The sequence below is a fragment of the Sparus aurata genome, chromosome 4 (genome assembly GCF_900880675.1).
Source record: "Sparus aurata chromosome 4, fSpaAur1.1, whole genome shotgun sequence".
Classification (NCBI taxonomy): Eukaryota; Metazoa; Chordata; class Actinopteri; order Spariformes; family Sparidae; genus Sparus; species Sparus aurata.
In genome coordinates, this window is record NC_044190.1 from 15,400,956 (window position 1) to 15,420,429 (window position 19,474).

General features: G+C 41.0%; 1 protein-coding gene across 1 annotated transcript in view; it reads right to left on the bottom strand.

Annotated features, from left to right (window-relative positions):
- Positions 1-384: 384 nt before the first annotated feature.
- Positions 385-19,474, bottom strand: part of lrrc4cb (leucine rich repeat containing 4C, genome duplicate b) — a 47,034-nt gene continuing 27,944 nt past the window's right edge. Inside the window, exon 2 of the mRNA XM_030415166.1 lies at positions 385-5,418. Within this exon, the coding sequence (XP_030271026.1) occupies positions 3,496-5,391 (1,896 nt within the window). The 5' untranslated portion in view covers positions 5,392-5,418 and the 3' untranslated portion in view covers positions 385-3,495. The remainder of the gene's footprint in view (positions 5,419-19,474) is intronic.

Here is a 19,474-nt window from a genome sequence, read left to right on the forward strand (position 1 = left end):
TCGTCATATTGAGTCAGTGGAGAGAGCAGGAATAGCCCATTGTGCTCTTGGTTATGAAATTCTCAGATTTGCCTGCATGAATCAAATGATTCTGTCAGACAGATGGAGTGATTCAAATTGGATAAAAGAATCCAACTTCCCATGTATAATACAGAAAGATCACTTCCTTTTCCTCTTGGAGAGATCTACTTCCCTATCCTGACCTCATAAAATAAGCTACAGTGCATTTCTTCACAGCATTTTTCTTCTCAGTTCAGCATTCTGGAAGCTGCTTAGTAATCCTTTTTGTTTGAATACTTCTATACAAGTGTTCATGTGCAGATGGGACAAAGGCGGCAAAACGGTGACAGTGTCCCTGAGAATAATGTTTTCTGTGAAATCTAATGGAAAAAAAAGAATTGCAATTTTTATTTGTATTCATGTACAGTATGAACTACAATCTCAGGTATCAATAATTGAACATCATCCTCAGAGAAATTAGTTGGACTCCTTACAAGCACAGTCTCTTGTTTTTTTTTTTCTTTTCATGTTTTTGTTTTGCTTTTTTGTCTTTTTTTAACAATTGAAGCACATGTAAAATTATGATCTGAATATTTTTTTTTTTTGCATTGTGTTTTTGAAAATATTTTTTTTTTTGTAGAAATTTAACCATTTGATGATCATTCTCTCCAAAAATGAGAGAGAATATTCCCCACATACAGTAACCCTCCCCGTACATAGACAGTTGGCAGAATAACACACAATTTGATCACCCTGGTTTAGGGGTTTTTGCACAAAAATCACTCTGCTGGTATTTCAAGTCCAACATTCTGCAGCTCCGTCTTAATTTCATTCTGGCATTCAAACATATCTCCTCCATAAAGCCGTCCTGCTCCTGTAAATACCAACACAGAGATCTTCCATTCATTCTGAATAACTCACAACCCTCATCTCCAAATATATATATATATAAAAAAATCTCAACCTTTTTTTTTTTTTTTCACTGTAGCCAGCATCAACATTGAATCATTAAGCCACCAAAAGCATTGAAAAGGAATTGAGCATTGAAAAAGAAAAACAGTGGAAAGGGAAAGAAGGGTTCACTCATTAACGCTGCCATTAGCGATACCATCCTCGTCATTCATAATGCTCGACGAAAGGCAGACAATGAATGGGCTTCTGTTTCGATTGTTCCTGCTCCATTTACAGCTTCATCTGTCTCCACCTCACCAGACATTTTCGGTCTTTAAATGTATATTTAGCTCCCACCGTTTTTTGTTCATCGTTACCATCACTATAGAAAATCAAAGAATACATTTAGCAGACCGACTGATCAGAGGCATGTGAATTTGTTTGTGACAGTGCTTTATTATGCTCATATTGTAAGCTACCTGTGTTCATAGAGATGAAAAACCAGTGAGGCGAGCGGAGCTGCTGGACAGCAATGCTGCTGTTTCTTTTTTTTTTTTTTTGCACATCATGCGGTGATTTATCTTGTTCGAATAACTGAGGCGTGTGTTGTTCTGCAAGGGTGATGTCGTGTTGGTCAATTCCTGTGCAAACCATTAGCAAAAATGCATTCCGGTGTGCATGGTTTGTCCAACAAAAACAGAATATCATTCCTATATCATTCCCTAATCAGGTAAATGCATTATATGACAGTATGAAGGTCTCAGTGTGCATTTACGAAATCGCCAGTGGGAAACATGAAACATGCTTGTTGCACTGAGACCAAAGCGAAAGGCATATCTACCTCTTCTTACTTTCTCCACAAGGTCACTGTTTCCATGGCGACAGTCTGATGGCTAGTTTTGCCTCCTTATTCCTTATCTTTTTTTTCACTCCTCTCCCTTCATATCTGCAATATCTCTGTTTGAAGACCCCTCATGACCGTTGTGGGTCTGGTCCCCCCTCCTCTCCCCACCCTCCCTCCTTCCCCACCCACCGTTCTTCACTATTTCATCCCTACCTCCCACTTCCTCAAGCCGTCCTCTTTGAAAGACCTAAATGAAAAAGGCAAAGCGTAAACAGACTACGGGAGAGACAATGTTCCGATGGTCTATAAATGATGCAACATCAAAGTGTGTGTGTGTTTCTCTCTGAAGAAAATGAGACCGAGCAGGGGTCGCTTCAATATCAAAGGCCTCCATCCCCAGTTAGATGTTGGGCACACCGAGAGTGGAAAAGTCTCATGCTGTTTTGTTATCAGCTTTCCTCTGTTAGTCTGCAAATGAACTGCTGATACAGATTAATGAGCTACAACCCATCTCCCCTTATATTGTTGCAGGTTCCTAGCTGCTTCAGTGACTATGTTAGCCCCGTCTGTGTTTGTCTGACAGGGTCACACTACATTACAAAGCCGCCTCATTTGCCTCTTTATCTGTATAACAGATGGACTATCAGTGCCCAAGCTCTTGTGACCCTGGGGTGATGGCAAGGTAACGGGACACTGAGTGGACGTAGATCATTACTGGGTTAACGGGGAGGCAACACACCGCAGCCTTATGCTCCCCTTCATTTTCCCAAGTAATATTCTGCCATCGTGCGGCACATGCCGGCGGATAAAACGAGACAAATGAGACATGGTGAGGGGTGAGGAACGTGCCCGAGCTAAGTGACAGAGAGACGATCAAAGAGGCGGGAGGACACGGAGGACGAGGAAAAGTGGAGAAATCTGAGCGAGGGTAAACAGGGATGATGGAAAATTCAGAGATAGAAGAAGAGAGGAGGAAGGAAAGAAGTAGTTAAGGTAGAAGTGTGAAGAAAAGGTAGGAGGAGGAGTGGGAGCTAAAACTTAATCTTAATTAAAGTGAAGGATGTATGGCTGCTAGGAGCCACAGGGGAAATGCACATTTACTCATTTGGCTGCTCTGCTCCTCAGGCATGCTGGCTTCACTGTGATATCATCCAGAGCTGTGTCATTAAAAGATCTCATTTTGTGTTGAGTGACAGCTAGAATATGATGGCAAGGAAAATAAACCCCTTTTATGTTTTGCCTCTCATAAAGCGCCGACAAATTGGACATGGCGTGTTGAACAACTTGCAATTAAATGCTTATAAATACTTGAGCAATGCCCTTTAACACGACATGTGATTATCAGGTAAAATTCAAACTAATAAATTGCATTGCATTAATTTTATTGTGAGGCCATTTTCTAAGGTTGTTTCACATGTTGTCCTTTCCATACATTCTATATGCCTTTAGTGAACCATTCTTTCCCTTGTGCAGTATTACACAGAGAGATAGAGAGAGAAATAAAATGAGCTAAAAAGCTATCACAAATTGTTTTTCTTCATTTAGCCACTAGACATACTTTTAATAAATAATCTTTGTTTTTGTAAAGACACTTGTTCAAGTATCCTATGTCGTCCCTTTGCCGAATGCTGATTTTTCGCAATTATCGACATCAACTTTGTCAAGTCAATGTCAGTTTGATTTCTTTTATCTTCCCGTTTTGGTCCATTGTACTCCAATATATGAAACTGCTGATACTGGATTATTAGTCAAATTCAAGATCAGATTTGGGTCTCTTGTACATTGTCTTTTGAGCAGGCTTGAATCAGTAAAGGTTCCTGTGTGGCTGAGCTGTGTATGGTACTGAGCATTGGCGGGTGGTGGTAAGTGCTCTTGTAGGTGTTGTAGTGGTTGTAGTGCTCCAGAGGGGGCAGAGATAGGTGTCTCTCCATGGCAGCGACACCAGCAAGCTCTTCTTCAACGGTAATGACCTCCATGGAGGAGGCAGGGCCATCAGGATCCTGCTGATTATGCTGCTTCCTCATCTTGTAGAAAATAACCAGCAGAACAGCAGCCATAAGTGTGATGGCCACAAAGCAGCCGATTATAATCTTGGTAGTTTTCATCACCTCATCCAGGCCGTTGAGGGCTCCCTCTCCGTCCAGATCGAGAACTGGAATTGTGTAAGTCCGCTCTGTGGTCCTTGTAGATACAGGAGTACCTTTTGTTGTTGAGGATGAAACCCAGTTGAATGGTGGAAGTGGTGTTTGGCTGTCATCCCCCGGGGTCTCAATGGTCTCCACGGTGACTGTGGTAAAATAGGTCACCCCGCTGTTTTCCACAGAGGTGACATTAAGCACAGCAGAGGCAGAAATGTTGCCTGCTGTGTTGCTAACCATACAGGTGTAAGTCCCAGTGTCCTGCATTGTGACGCTCGTAAAGTTCAGTGTCCCATCATTGAGTACAGACAAACGCACCTTATAAGCCCCGTGTGTCACCAACGAGCCATTTGGTGTAAGCCAGCTGATGGATGTCAGCGAGCTTGTACGACATTTAAGCTCTGCACCCATGCCTTCTGTCACATTTAAGTCACTGGGTGGCTCCACAATGACAGGAACATCACACTGGAAGAAGCTGTGGTCCAATTCCCCGATGTAGCGACCTTTAAAGACTGTAGGGGTATGGCAGCGGGCGCAGCAGCTGGTATTGGCAGGCACTGCCTCCTTCAGCCACCAGCTGAGCCATAAGATATCACAGTTGCAGTTCCAAGGGTTGTGATGGAGATGGACCCGCTCCAGACGATGCAATGGTGTGAAGAGGTCATGTGGTAGAAAGGTAAGGTTGTTGTGAGCCAGGTTGAGCTCCACCAGTGACTGAAGGTCATCAAAAGAATTTCTCTCGATAGTTTGGATCTGGGCATGCATCATCCACAGCTTCTGAAGGTTGACTAATCCTGTAAATGCGCTGGGTTTGATAACAGAGATCTGATTTCCTGACATTTCTAGCTCTTCAAGCCTGACCAAAGGTAAGATGTTGGGGATCTCCTTGAGGTTGCACATTCCCAGGTTCAGGTAGCGCAGGTTGCTCAAGTCCTTGAAGGCTCCATCAGAAATGTAGGAGAGACGCTTGAGCTCACCTAGATCCAGCCTTCGAAGCGAGGGGACCCGGTTGAAGGCATACGATGGTATACTTTCGATGGGGTTGTTCCGTAGCCACAATTCTTTCAGCTTTGACAGGTACTCAAATGCTCCATTGGGGATTGTCGTGAGCCGATTATCAAAGAGTTCCAAGGTGTTGAGACTGGCCAGCCCATTGAAGGCGCCAATTTCAATGCTGCGGATGTGGTTCTTGCTCAGCTGCAGGATCTCCAGATGGCGCAGATGTTTGAAACTGTCCACCTTGATGACCTGAATGAGGTTGTCCTGGAGATTCAGGTAGCGAGTGTTGGTGGAAATGCCATCTGGGACGTCCCGTAGACTGCGGCGGGTGCATATGACTTTGCTGAACTGGTTACTGCATGAGCAGACGGAAGGACAGGTCTGAGCACGAACCAGCCCAGCCACCACCAGGATCTGAAGGGCCAAAAGCAGCACAAAGAGGGGGTTGGACAGCGCCCCCTTCAGCCTACGACCTCTCATTGTCTGGCGCTGGAGGGAAGAGATCATTGTGTTCAGCATTCATAGTTCATCTGCTGTTTGTGTTCTCTGCAACGAGAAGAAAACAGAAAGAATAGTATTTAGCAACCGCATAAAACAGTGACACGTTGGTGTGGTGAGTTTCATGATTTTTTTTTGATTTATCATAAACCGAGCTATTAATAAAGAAATTATCACCACAATACTTGATAAAAAAGCATTACTTGCAGCCCTGCTCTATTTGTATTGTACCATTTGACGGCAAAACAAAAAAAAACAAAAAAACAGGACACATGAACAGCTTCTGCTAATTGACAAGACGGTCCTTCAGTGGAATATAACAAGCTTTTTGGTAGCTCTCTAACCCTGGATTGTCCCAGATTTCCGGTCTTCAAAGAAGTTGAAGCATCTACTCTGGAGAGTGAAAATGAAAAATGAGCAGGACTATTTGAATGCAACCTATGAATTTCTCGTAAGCACCCTTACTCATTGTAAGGTTTTTATCTAATAGACACAAAACTTCGGTTGTGAACATCTGAAAAGACGTAGCAGATTCTGTTGATGACATTGGGACTCGCTTTCAAGAAAGGTCACGCTGACACTAAAGAGTCACACTCAAAGAAAGAGAGCCTGCCAATGGGTGCCAGTGAGAAATGTATTCAGAAAATCAGTGCTGAAAAAAGAACCTGTGAAATGTATCTGCTGGCAAGCAAAGAAATCATCTCGCTACTCTACACACATTTTTTAAAACACATTGACAAACAATTAACCAGTGAGGGTTATTTTTTATATCAACTTCATGCAAAAATATTCTATAGCTTGTTTATTGCCTTATAAAAGAGTTTCAGATGCATCATTTTTCACTCATTCATAAGTGACGCTTATCCAACGCAGTATTGCAGTGTACACTTTATTACCATCCAATGTATCGTCACACCAGAGTCCCTGACAAATGACGTGATTCAAGAGTGTGAAGAGGTCTTATTGTCCCTGCGTTACTATGGCATTATTAATTATCTCACAATTCATTTGTCCAACAAGAAAGTCGCTACCCTGTTATCTCAGATTAGATATGCCTTTGTGTGCTCAAGATAAAAATAGACATGCATACACATCCAGTACACCCTTTACCTTCCACCTCTACACAGTAGTGTGGATGTGTTGCTGTCACCCCTTATTATCTTCTGCCCATTATGATGGTAACCAACAAGTATGTGAATTAATACATTGCATACCAAACATGTAATACATGCTGTGAAATTATACAGTGTGACAGCATTGTGTCAAGCTTTGCTCTCAAGTGCAGTTTAGATGCAGACAGCATTCATCAGTGTAGTTAATGCCTTTGCCAGGAGCAAAGCACTTTTGCCTGGTGCAAAAAACATTAGCCTCGCCTTCTGGGTCCTTAGATGTAAGTATTCTCCTTGTCGTTCTCTAACTCTTCCAAGTCAAGTTATTTGCTAATCAGCTCTTCCCATCAAACCGTGAGCAAGAAGAAACAAGTTTATTATGACAGGTGTTTTCTAAACTGTAAAAATTGTTAACTGAAGTGAAAATGTTCTCCGGTGAGGATGAGTGGCTGACTTAATCAGTAGAAATGAGACTACATGTGGCTTGGTTTTGCACCAGCCGGGCTGCCACGCCAGCCGTGGTGGAGAGAGGCTGTGGAGCGATGAGCCTCTGCTGGGGAATCAGATCGGATGAGGCATCCCACTGGCAGGAGCTCATTTTGTCTGGCTGGAATTACAACAACCCTGCACTGCCACCTAAGAGAAGAAAACGTCAGACATGACAGACACACTGATAGCAATTATCAGCTGTCAATGAAACAGCTCTGTTTGCATGTCCACTGGAACGCTCAATGAAAAATGTATAATTCAGCTGGTAGCATGCTGTTGTAGCTCTCATAGAGCGATTATAGCTTTGGCCACATGCATTCTTCATAGAAAATTTAATCTGAACAATGTGCTGCATTACGTATACGTGGCACATTTACTGCGGAAGAAAAAAATGTTTTCCTTCAAATATCCTTCCTGTTGGTGCAACACTGTGTGGATTAAATCCATCCAGGCACGCTCAACATGTATTCATAGCCACTGAAAGCACTAGCCACTTACATCTTAAATCCTGCCAGCAACATAAAAACACACCCACCCTCACTTTTCTGCTGCTGCACTAGCAGCCACTGGCATTATGTTTGACATCACTATGATTTGCCAAATTCATTTGTTATAATGAGTTTGCTGTAAAAGTGCTAAGGTAACAAATGTCTCGATCAGGTTGTGCATAGCAAGGAGACTGTAATATAAAGCAGAGTATTTCAGAGCACTTAAATTACAATGTTGGATGATTAGAGTCTTGTCAGTGTTGTGCGCTGCAAGCAGCGTCATTCTACTCTACATTCAACTAGCATAATGTGTCTGCTTGGACATTCACGCACAACAGGGAAGCAAGCTTGGCAGCCTACGAAGCAAAGACCTAAATAACTGTGTCTACCAATCAAACAATTAGGCAACACATCCAAAAAAAGAATCTCTCATCACACGGTTTGAATATGAGAAGGAATATGTTAACACTGCTCCACACAAGTCAAACTGAGGAAGATAATACATCAATCAGGATGAGATGTAGCAAGAAATGTTACATTATTGAACAACTTGCTTTGCAGTCACATTTAGATTTTCTTTTCTTGGCGGCATGTTTAGCATTTCCCCTCAGAGTTGTAACGGGGGATTTGAACTGTTTTATGTACAATAGGATTATTCCAACCAAGTCACAGAAAAAAAAAAAAAAGTAAACATCTCAATTTACACTTCTGCTATTAGACAACAAAGTGACATACTCAGCAGTAAGCATGCTAATCTCATGTGTGATACGATATTCTAACACCGATATGATCACAGTTAAGTCCTAATGTCATTAACACTCCCCTGCTTTATATGCCCAATCAGCCAGAGTATTTGATGTTCCTACATTAAATGCAATAATAACGACTAAAAAATAAACTAAAACATGTTTATACATCCCCTAAAGTGAACAAAACAGACATGTTTATAAGACAATTACTGATCACAGCCAGTTTGCAGTTGATCCAGTGAGTGTGAAATTGATTGAGTGAAATATGAAGTGATATGAAATCTGGCAAGTCGCACATCGTAATGGAGAAAGAGAAGCCTGTGGCTACTGAGCGGGCTGTCTGATGAACTGAATGTCATTTTGCTAATTCATTCAACACATTACTGATTCATTACATTTGCATACGTTTGTTGCATGTCTTGTTTTTAGCATCATTTGTGCTGATTTTGAGACCTCACAGGCCATCTGTGTCTGACAAGACCTGTACACCGAAACTGTGCCTCAGAGACACAGCTGGATGACTAGAATGTTGTGTCAGTTTTTGAAAATATGACAAGAACCTCCAGTGCTAATGAATATATAAGCACATAACCTATACAATAAATGAGGATAAACAATACAGTGTAGAAGTGCTTCACATTAAGATCGTTGTAAATACTGTTAGTTAATAGGTAATAAGACTCTTAAAAGGCATATAAAATGTTCATTAACCTTAATAGGACAATATAAGCTTTTATAATAGCATTCAGTTTATAATTATGAATCATTTATAAGCACTTACAAGCATCTTGTTAGCATTTTATGGACTGCTGAAGAATATTAATGAAACATTGCATTTTGATGGCATTACAAACAAATGTTAACTGACCATATACTGACAATACCTTTTAAGGGTTATTATATCCTTTGTTATACACTTATTGAAAAAAAACATTTCTGAAAGCACTGGGTCCCAGACCTTAGAAAGGACCTTAAGGGGCATCAGCTAATGCTTATTGTAAGGACCCTGACATAAAGCGTTACCAAGAGTATGTTAGTGATGATTTTTTTCCTGTCAACACATCCCAAGAAAGACCAAAACCATTGCTTGAGTTGGTCAATCTTTACATATTTTCTAACTTTCCTCCTGTCTCTGTGTCACTCAGAGCACTCAGCCTATCCGTAAACAGCCAACTCAAACACAATCCAAACATCAGTAAATGGTGGGGGGGCTTTTATCGTCTACATTTGGTGTACAAGTGAGTACACAGAATCGACTCCACATTAACTACTCTTGTTCGTTGTAATGACGGAACATGTCCCCAGTGCAATGCTGCGTCTCATTGATGTTTTTTTAAATAGTTTTTGAACATAGGGGAGTTCAATATAGTCAATGATGCTTTGGGTACACAGAGAATACTTGTTAGTATTTGGTCTTTTGCCAAGGGATTTGTTGACCAAAAAGAAACATTCAAGCAGTGTCAGAATTCTAACATTATTTAAATGATCAAAATAGAGCTTAAAGAATTGTCAGTTTCTTATATTTTGCAGTTTTGTTTTTCTTTGTCACGTGTGATTGGAAACTGATTATCTTTTGGTCTCCAACGTTGGACTCTAATGGAATATTCAATGACATGTCATAGACTGAATCACAATGTTTGTTTATAGTAACTGACAGACAAAGTAACAGAAAACCTCTGCATCAAACAATAACTTACAATCTAATCTAATGGTCTTTTTTACACATGATATTTCAAAGTGTTTACATCTAATTCACCCAAAAATGCATGTTTGATGCCTTCATATCTCATCGATTACAACCCTTTCGCTAACGGCTGTAGACCTAATTTATACATATACCAATTTACCTGTTGGGCCACAGACTAAAGAAAATGGCTGCCTGACTTTACCTCCAACAAGCTGTTAGTCTGAAGCGTGACTGTTGGGTAGATATCAAACATGCTAGCAAAGCAACATAGTACATGAAAAAATTGGTTGTGACTGGTGATTCGATCTACAGACACTATGATAAATTGATTCATTAAGATAACAATAGCCACATTGACTGATTATGAAAATAAACATTTAAGGTTTTTGCAGATCAGATGCAGCAGATTAAACCAACATGTAAACTGATTAATATTTTACCTTCTAACAGTTAGGAAATATATAACCAATAACAGTCGATAAAACACAACCATCACATTGTTATGAGCTTTTGATACAGTTATTGCTGTGGTTTCAATTCTTGTGTGCAGCTTTATGTTGGTTGTGTTATTCTGTTCAGCTACAGCATCCACACATTAGTGTGCCACATGCATGTAAGCTCCTGAACAATAATTACTTGATTTGTTGATGGTGCGATTTGACTTCATGACTGTGGCCATCTGTTTGTGTTGCTCCGTGGTTTTAAAGTGAAGTAAAGACTTTTTAAATCCAACACTGTGAGAAAAAGAAAACCTCTGTGTTGCGGTGTGTGTGCACATTTCAAGCTTGTTTGCATACGTCTCAGGGGATATGGGGGGGTTGGTGTTTTTTCTTGGACTGTGGCCATGATAACTAGAGGCCACCGCTGCAGCCGTCTCACTCTGACATGCAGACTGAGAGTGCTTCACTCTCCGCCACTGCTCCACCTCGAGAAAAAAAAAAAGTCAATTCCCCTCCCCCATCTCGGTGCTTGTGTTGGGGAAATAAATCTAGGTGGCTGTTGGGTGCTGCTGACTTATCAGCCAAAGTCTATTCTTTTAACAGGAACAGAAATGATGGCCCTTTCGTTGACCGGACGAGTCTCAAAACAGCAAACATAAACTATATTTTCTAGAACATTTTTCATTGTCTTGGGTTGGTGTCGCCCGACAAATATTTTTTTTAGATTTGTCACTGGCTTGCTTGCTGCAGCCAATTTTAAACCGCGTCTACGCCTGTAACGAGGATAAGCTCAGGATGTTAAGACCATGGGCCTTTCTGCAGTTGGCATGGACATAGTAATGCTCGCTATATTGTCATGTTCACTGTGGTTACGGTTTAATCACATCTGTCATTTCCTCTAGCTGCTAACACCTGATATATATGTTTTTATTTGCCTTGTCTTTATCATCCGGTGTGGTTGGGCAGTTGTTGTAGGAGTGATGCTTTGAAACAAAAGGCTTTTCGCACCAGTCACATTTAGTGAGTGTTTGAAATAAAGGTGTGATGGAAGTGCTGCCTCTCTTTTCTCTGGCCTCCCCTGTGAGAAGAATTACAGGCCTCTGCTGCAATGAAATTTAGTTTAGGTCATAAAAAAAGAAAAGAATAATGCAAACGATGTTTTGGTGTTTATTTATTTAGCTACACCCTGTGTGGAATATTACTTCACTCAGTGGGGAGCCCAAAGAGGGATGAGAAATCATTATTTCAGCTTTGAATGAAATCAAATTAAAATTATTTCTGTACCTTCAATTGAATCAATTAAAGTAAAACAGCAAAATTTCATTTTCAAGGCAGATCTTGGCCAAACGGCTGAAATGTCCCTGTCTGGAGACACAATATTTTATCTCCAGTGGAATTAATGTTAACATCAACCTGATTGTGTGGGAGATACAATCTATTCAACATTCTATACTGTTCTTGTTGAAAGATGGCTGCAGACATGGAACGGAAAAAACAGACATACAACTACAGTCATGGCTGGCGGTTGCTGAAGTGTTTTCTCTCATCACTCTGGAGATAAAGTGCCGTATGAATGGACGGCTGTCAAAGGCATCAGTAAAAAGGTGGAGTGGAACTCCAGGGTTCAGTATACAATGAGACTGCAGGGCTTTAATAAAGCTGAGGAAAAATGTTTACTTGGTTGCTTGCACTTGAACAGTGCCAGAACGTGTTTATATTCCATATACTTAATTTAAGCCATTTTTAGTTATTTGGGACAGTTCAATAGAACATTGAAATAGAACAATGTAATTGCATTTTCTGAATGCCATCACATAAAACCTCCACTGGTTCCTTTAATTTTAAAATCGATTTTTGGACACTAGGGGGCACAAAAAAATGAAAACAAACTGACTGATATATTGACTCTATATTGACTCTTCATACAGCAAATACTGTGTGCAGGTCATACAATTCTAAACAATGAGCTACAGGAAGCTGCAAAGCTTTATGGAACTGCAGTGTCTGCTGACAGTTTCAGTGATTTTGGCAAGCCTTCTCATTTCATGTAATGTTAATGTGAAAAAAGATATATGGTTCAGAAGTATGTATTGAAAACACATCCATCCATCCTTTTGCTTTGGCATGTTCACAGGGAGCTACAATCCGTCCAGATACTGGAAAATATTCCTGCTAATTTATGACCAAAAATTGTTGGCATTGCTCTGCTGAACGTGAGGCAAAAATAGTCTCTAAATAGCCAAACACAGCTCAGCCGCCAGAATAAAATGTGGGCAGTAACATTTCTGCAAACCAGTGATACATGTTTTATCTACCAGCTGTGTCATATCTGGTTCACATTACATGTGTGTGACCTGACTGTCAAAGCTAGAGGTGGATGTGATGATGGTGGAGTTACAAACAAGAAGAGAGACAGTGACCGGAGATCAAGACTGCGTACCATTTCTAGTCTTTACGTCTCCCGCCGTGCTTGTTGCACCCAAAACAGGTATTTTATGCCAAAGCGTTATCTTTTCTTTACCCTAAAAAGTTGTTTTAGTGCCGAAACCTAACCAAATCATAGGACCAGTGTTGTCAAGTTATAACATTGAAAGCTGAACCTAAATAAACATAAAGCTGCAACATAACTGAATATAAAGTTTCAGTCCATCCACGATTGGCAGAAAACATACATTGCCAACATTTTTGATGGCAATTTGGTTGCCTAACAAGCTCAGTTTTCTCTGACCAACCGGAGAGAGTGGACAGTAAAGTCTGCTCATCATAAATGTGTGAGAAAAAGGGGTGGTACAGTGGACCTTCTGACCTGAGCTTAGCCTCCACCATCCCCTCAGGGCAGCGCTCCCAGATGGCACGATCATATTATTGAAAATCATCACAATTTTAGATGACCGGGCTCGTTTCTCCAATCTGTGATGGAACGAGATTAAATTAAAAAATGGCAAAACTGAGTGCAATCAAACTGCCATCTGGAATTATGGTCAGACAGACAATTACTGTGAGGGCAAAAACCTTTTAATTTGCGATCGGGGAATACGCTGCGGTATTACATCTTAGAACAGTACAGAAGACATTATTTTTAACAAGTCTCCTTTTTATCTGATGAGATATGTAATATTATTTTGAGACATCCAGCCACTTTGCCCTGTACAAAGATGATTGCCATCTTAGCTGTTGTTTATTGAACAGCTTTGAAATGTGCCTTTACTTTTTATTGATGCATCAAATGTATTAAACTAATGTCTAAAAAGTTCTCCAACGATTTAAAAAGATATGAATATCTGAAAATCAGTGCAGCTGACTGGCTTTAAATATGACATTTTCATTACATTACCATTACACGCTTGTGAATTCTGGAAATAGGAGTCGTATCAGACCACATTGAGTAGGTTCAGCTCGTGTCTGATGAGTAAACCAGGGTGCGGCTGTTTTACAGGAAATTTATCATTTGTGTTGTGACGTTAAACATCACATTATATGTAGAGCCCCTATATGTTATTCCATGTACTTTAATTTCCGCGTAGGTAGAGGAAGGTTGCTATCTAGTGCCATTACTGGGGAGAGGGAGAGCGGGAGGGTAAAGAGACACCTTTCAAGTGATAATTCAATTCCTATTCACGTATTACCTTATGCTACCTCCATTATGATAATTGCATGGGCTAAATAATCTGCAGGGACCTCCATGTTCAAATGCACTCTGCCAAGGCTCTGTCTGGTCTCTGCAAAGGGATTAAGACGGGATGCCCTGGGCGCTAGACTGACTGAATGCGAGGGCGCTCTTAGTATTCGTGTCACTTTTCCGAGCCCACCAATCTGCTTCCATGACTGTGTTCCTAAAAAGAGATCTGCAGGATCGGCCAACTGTAGGTTGAAGGGCGTTGTGGCTGAGTAGAGGCCGGTTGGACTAAGTGGAAACATGACATGGTGAAGTGTGTTAGCATGACTCAGACAGTGGGGAAGAGCCTGGTAGTTGGGTATAGACTAACACTCTCACAGCACAACATTTCAGTTTTGGTGATCACAAAACTGTGGAGACACACTCCATCACATACGGTGCGAAATAGCAGGTGGCAGCCGGGGTTTAGGGAGGTGAGTACACACAGCCAGCAGCAGTGGCAGAATAATGAGCTGAACAGACCCAATAAGCTGCCTTCTTACAACAGTTAAACAGATCACTGCTTAAGCAGAGGATTGTGTGACTGGTGAAGTAGGTGAACCTGCAGCTTTGGACCAACTCTGGACAGCCAGCAAAAGATTTCTGAATGAACTCCTGACACCCATTTTGCTTGAAAGATGAATTATAACGTATTTAATTAAAAAGTCTCCACATCGCAGTGATGCGGTTTCAACAAACAAACAAACAAAAAGATCAGAATGAAGATTTTATACTGTGGGTAATGGGGGCGGGACTTGATAAGCTTTGGCTTCTCCCGCTTTTCCCTTTCGGCCATGTGTGTTGTATTATTTGAACAATGATGAAATGTGATGCTTATGAATTGACATGTCCGAAACAAACAACAAACAAACAAATGCCCTTGTTACATTTTATATTTCATCAGAGGAACTTGGCGCTTTCCAAATGTGTTAATAACATATTGAATGTAATTTCTTTCAGGTTCAGAAACTGTAGAAAGTGGGCCAGGAGATAAGTTTTAATGTTATAACACGTACATTTCAAATCTCCATGGCCATTGATACAAAACTATTCCAGTTTGCAATTTGTAGGAACTATTTAGACTCCAGCCTTCCTGTGGCCTATCACTGGTGTTGTGGTAATTCCTCCAAAAGGCCAAAATACCGACAGTCATTGTTTGTATTGGGAAAGACAACAGTGTTGCATTAAAAATGACACAATAGCAATGTAGCTTCAATGGGTGCTCTTGGCAGGTTGCCGCTCCCTGCAAAATTCAGAGTGCTCGAAGGGATTAGTTCACTGGAGTGTCCCCTGTTCAGTCACAGCTATTTGCCAATGAATTCCGGCCATCCTAGTTTGCAAATTGACTGAATAGAAGTTGGAGGCAGTTCTCTCTGGAGCTTTTGTGTTCACACTGGGGTGACAGGATAGTGACAACAGATGGCACCATACGTGGCGCAGTCTTTTGTTCTTTTGTGTAAGATTGCTGCCCACCAGTTTGCCACTGTCTCTCATTGTAAATCCTCTTCTCTGGATTCTGCTGTGTGCCCATCAGTATGTGAGATGTCATTAACACGTCTCGAATGTAAGTGCTATGCTGTGACAATGTATGCAGTCGCCTGTGCTGACACACAGTGGGAATGTAACTTGGTGCCGATACAGTTTTTTGCAAAATTGTCACACAGATTACATGAGCGAATGTGAATCATATTAAGGTCACATTTATGATATATTGCGTCTGGCGCCTGAAAAGGGAGGTGATTGGTAATTTTAGTATGATAAAACAGCTTTTCCTCAGTGTAGAATTAAGGTGCCATAAAGATTGTATGGTTATTCTTTCAGACTGTTTAACAAAATTCAGTCTTTGTATGAAATTCAGAACATTAAAACAGCAGGAAACAGCTGTTTGCTTTGTAAAGATATAGTGGAGTAAAGCCGTCCTGAACCGAGACTGAGGCCACACTCCTTCTGTGTGTGTTGTGATCTGAGCTTCTCTGTTCTTTGTTTTGTTAACATGGCCAGCGACATTATAAAATAGGAGACGGAAAAAACGCAAAGTATTTTGAATAGAAAAGTTCTATTTGCCAGAGATCTATTCCATATCACGCTACATCATTGCGTTGCCCTGATGCTAGCGCACAGTTGAGATTCACGTTAGTTTAGACCGATTTGGTCTCGCTGCAGACAGACTTCTAATGAGCATCGAAGAGGAGGATATCGCACTAAGGCTTGCCAAGAAAGGTGAGATTATTCAAACATTAGACACTTTGTTCAAGTGCTCTGGTGTAATGTGCTAATAGCATCACGGCACGTCACGTCACGTCACATTACAGTAAAATAAGTAGGGGTTAACCTTATTTTGGGCATCAAAGTCACCTAAGTGTTTATCTCTGAGTGACTGGTGATTCTAGTCATGCAGCTTTTATGTTCATTAAAAATTAGGTTATGGCTTTCTCCCCATTCAATTCAATGGGGGCCTGGTCTTGTTAGGCTGAAATAACTGCCTGTCGGTGGGGGGGGGGCAATATGGCTACCGAATGGCAAGACTTGCTTAAAAGGACCCTGGTGTGCCTGTTAGTGCAGTTTTGAACATGGTTTTCCACAGCCTGGTGTGAAACTTCTAATTCTACAGCCGAACAGCACAATAAAAATGGCTCTGGACACAATCGAGGCTATGCAACAGAGTCTTTATTCACATTTGATCAGCAGTACCTTGTTTGACGGTTTGATCTGAGTTTGGTAAGCTCCATTTCGAAGCAAAACACACAATGGCATCCGTTTGGTGACAAACCTTCTAATATTTTAGCTAAACAGTATATATGTTTCTGAAAATAAGTGAGAAATTGGCTATACAGTAAAAGAATCTTGTTTCGTATCTGATCAGCACCGCCTAATTTTATAGTTTTGTGTGTTAAGATGCTGATGTTAAGATTTTTCTACTCAATTTTATTGAGTGAATGACATGCTCATTGGTTTTGGTGTGAGCTCTAGTTGCAGTCAATGCTGCTGATAAGATAAAATCAAATATTTATAATGAAAACAGAAGTCTACACAACCTACAAGTATGTTAAATCAATACATCCAAATGGCTGCCTTGACTTCGCCTGGCGTTACACCGAGGTTGAGAGAAAAACTTAAATCCATAGAAACTAGCAGAAGCAAGATGCTCCTCGTGACTCGCATTAGCTAATGCGGTACTCCTGACTGTAAGCATTAATGTGAAATGGTGAGCAGAACTTTTTATCAAAAAAAGTGGATGTTGGCGTTGTGATGCAACAGTGATGGATTATAAGGGCTGAGACACATCTCGTTGGGTTCAGATACATATCCAGCCTGGGGCCAGGCTCCAGCACTCGTCATCGCATTTGGAAAAAAATGCCCAAGATGAAAGCTGTTTAGCTTCTGTGTAAATAAGGGCTTCACTGTATGAAATGGGCTATGAGGTCTAAAAAGCACAAAGCATCCAATCATCTAGTTATGCCTCCATAAAGAGGATACAGTGTGCACCTGTGAGACTATAAGTAGGCTGTTTACGCATAATTACCTTTATGCATACAGCCAGAAAAAAAAGGCTTTAAATATTGCACTGAAAAGCTTAAATGCAGTGAGAAAAATGCCATTATGCTTTACCATGGAGTGTATTCTCCAGCTCCAAAGACACAAATTTCTTGTGCAGTGAAATCGGGAACTGATAATTACAAACTTTTTCTGTGAAATGAACACACACAACACACATCCACATTAATATCACGCTTAATCCTGCGATAGCTACACACACACACGCACAATGTTAAAATCACACATACATTCCATACAAGCCTTCATATCGTGGTCAAGGATTAAATGCAAGCTAAACCCTTCTTCCCCAAATTGCTTAACTGACTTTAATAAAGCGATAACGATGTGATACTGCTATTGATCCCTGCAGTGAAACTCTTTTCACTCCGCTCCCCCCAGGGAGGTCGGAGCGAAGGGTCATCTTCACATGGAGCGCCCCCGGAGCACTGCAGAGAGTCAGTGGGGAATCGCTGATTTGCTCAAGGGCAGGACAAGTACGGCGTGTACATTACAAGCTCTTTCCTGTCTGGCTACAATGGGAGGATCTTAAATCTCTCCTACTTAGAATATCTTCAAAAGAAATTCCCAACATAAGACACAAAGCTTTGAGAAGTGGAGGGTAGATTTTTATTTGAAGTGAATATTAGGAGAGCTCCATTAGGTTGTCCTACTTGGAAGGCAATCTATTCACCTCGTCCTCTATATAGAACAAAAAGAACAATGGGTACCTCTCAACTATTCTCCTTAATATGTATTCCCGCCATGTGCCTTGTATAATAGTGCCACCGGAGCTAATTACCATCTCAAAAATTGCAAAAAGTGGATCCTAAACAAGGCCCCCATGTTGCACATGTGTTGCCATTTAACTGTCACAGTTGTATGGCATCACAAATTCCTTTCATAAAGCAACTAGTCCAGCCCACTGCAACGATTCACAGCTAGGAAATTAAATTCCCTTCGACCAGATTACTATAATTATCTACCTCACGACGAAGGGTGAGCAGAGGATTAAGGTCTGTACAAAAATAACCACCATCAAATATATTTGGACCCGATAAATGAAAGCTGTAGAGCAGACGTTTTTCTCAGTGGTGTGATTTTGATTTTCTCTCTCTCTCTCTCTCGCTCTCTCTCTCTCTCTCTCTCTCTCCCCCCCCCTGTCCTATCCCTCCTCTTTTCTTTTCTCTCTGCTAATCTGCTTTGATACTTCAACAGCGAATGCATGACGCTCCGTGGGAGACTGTCCTAATGTCAGTCAGAAATCAAAGCAGGGAAAAATGCAATTATTCAAGTGGCAGTCAACAATTTAGTAAGAGATGGATGTACACTGTACGCACAATCTCTCATAAAGGACTCAGATCTACCAAGAGGATCACAAATCATAACTGAGAGCTATGTTATTGTTCTGCTTTTTTGCAAGGTCATTTAGAAGGCCTGGGATTTGTTGCAACACAAACATTAAGGGGACTTTCCAACTTTGTTGACGATGATGGTGATCATTAGCTCTGGTTTCGATGGTTCTGGTGGAAGCATTATTAGGTTTTATTATCTACCGAGCCAGCTGCCGAACAGACTAGCTGTGGCTGTGCTAGGTGAAGGATTGTAATACGTTTCTCACCACTGATGGCTGATTGATTGCGTGTGGCCAGCGTTGACAGCATACAGTAGGCAGTCCATCTTGCTTTGCTTCCATTATTTGTTCACTGTGAGAAGTCTCAGCTGGCATGCTAATAAGCTGTTAAGGACTGGCATCATGCCAAAACTTGTATTCCCCCCCCCCCCAAAAAAAAAAAAAAATGTGTTTCCCCATTGTCTTGTCCTTGTTTGTCCTTGGTTTGTTTTTTGAACATTTCACTTGCAAATGTCCACACATGACAACTAAACTAAGTGCAGTATGACACACAATAGGCCACTTCCATTCTTTGAAGTCCTTTTAAATGTTATAAAAAT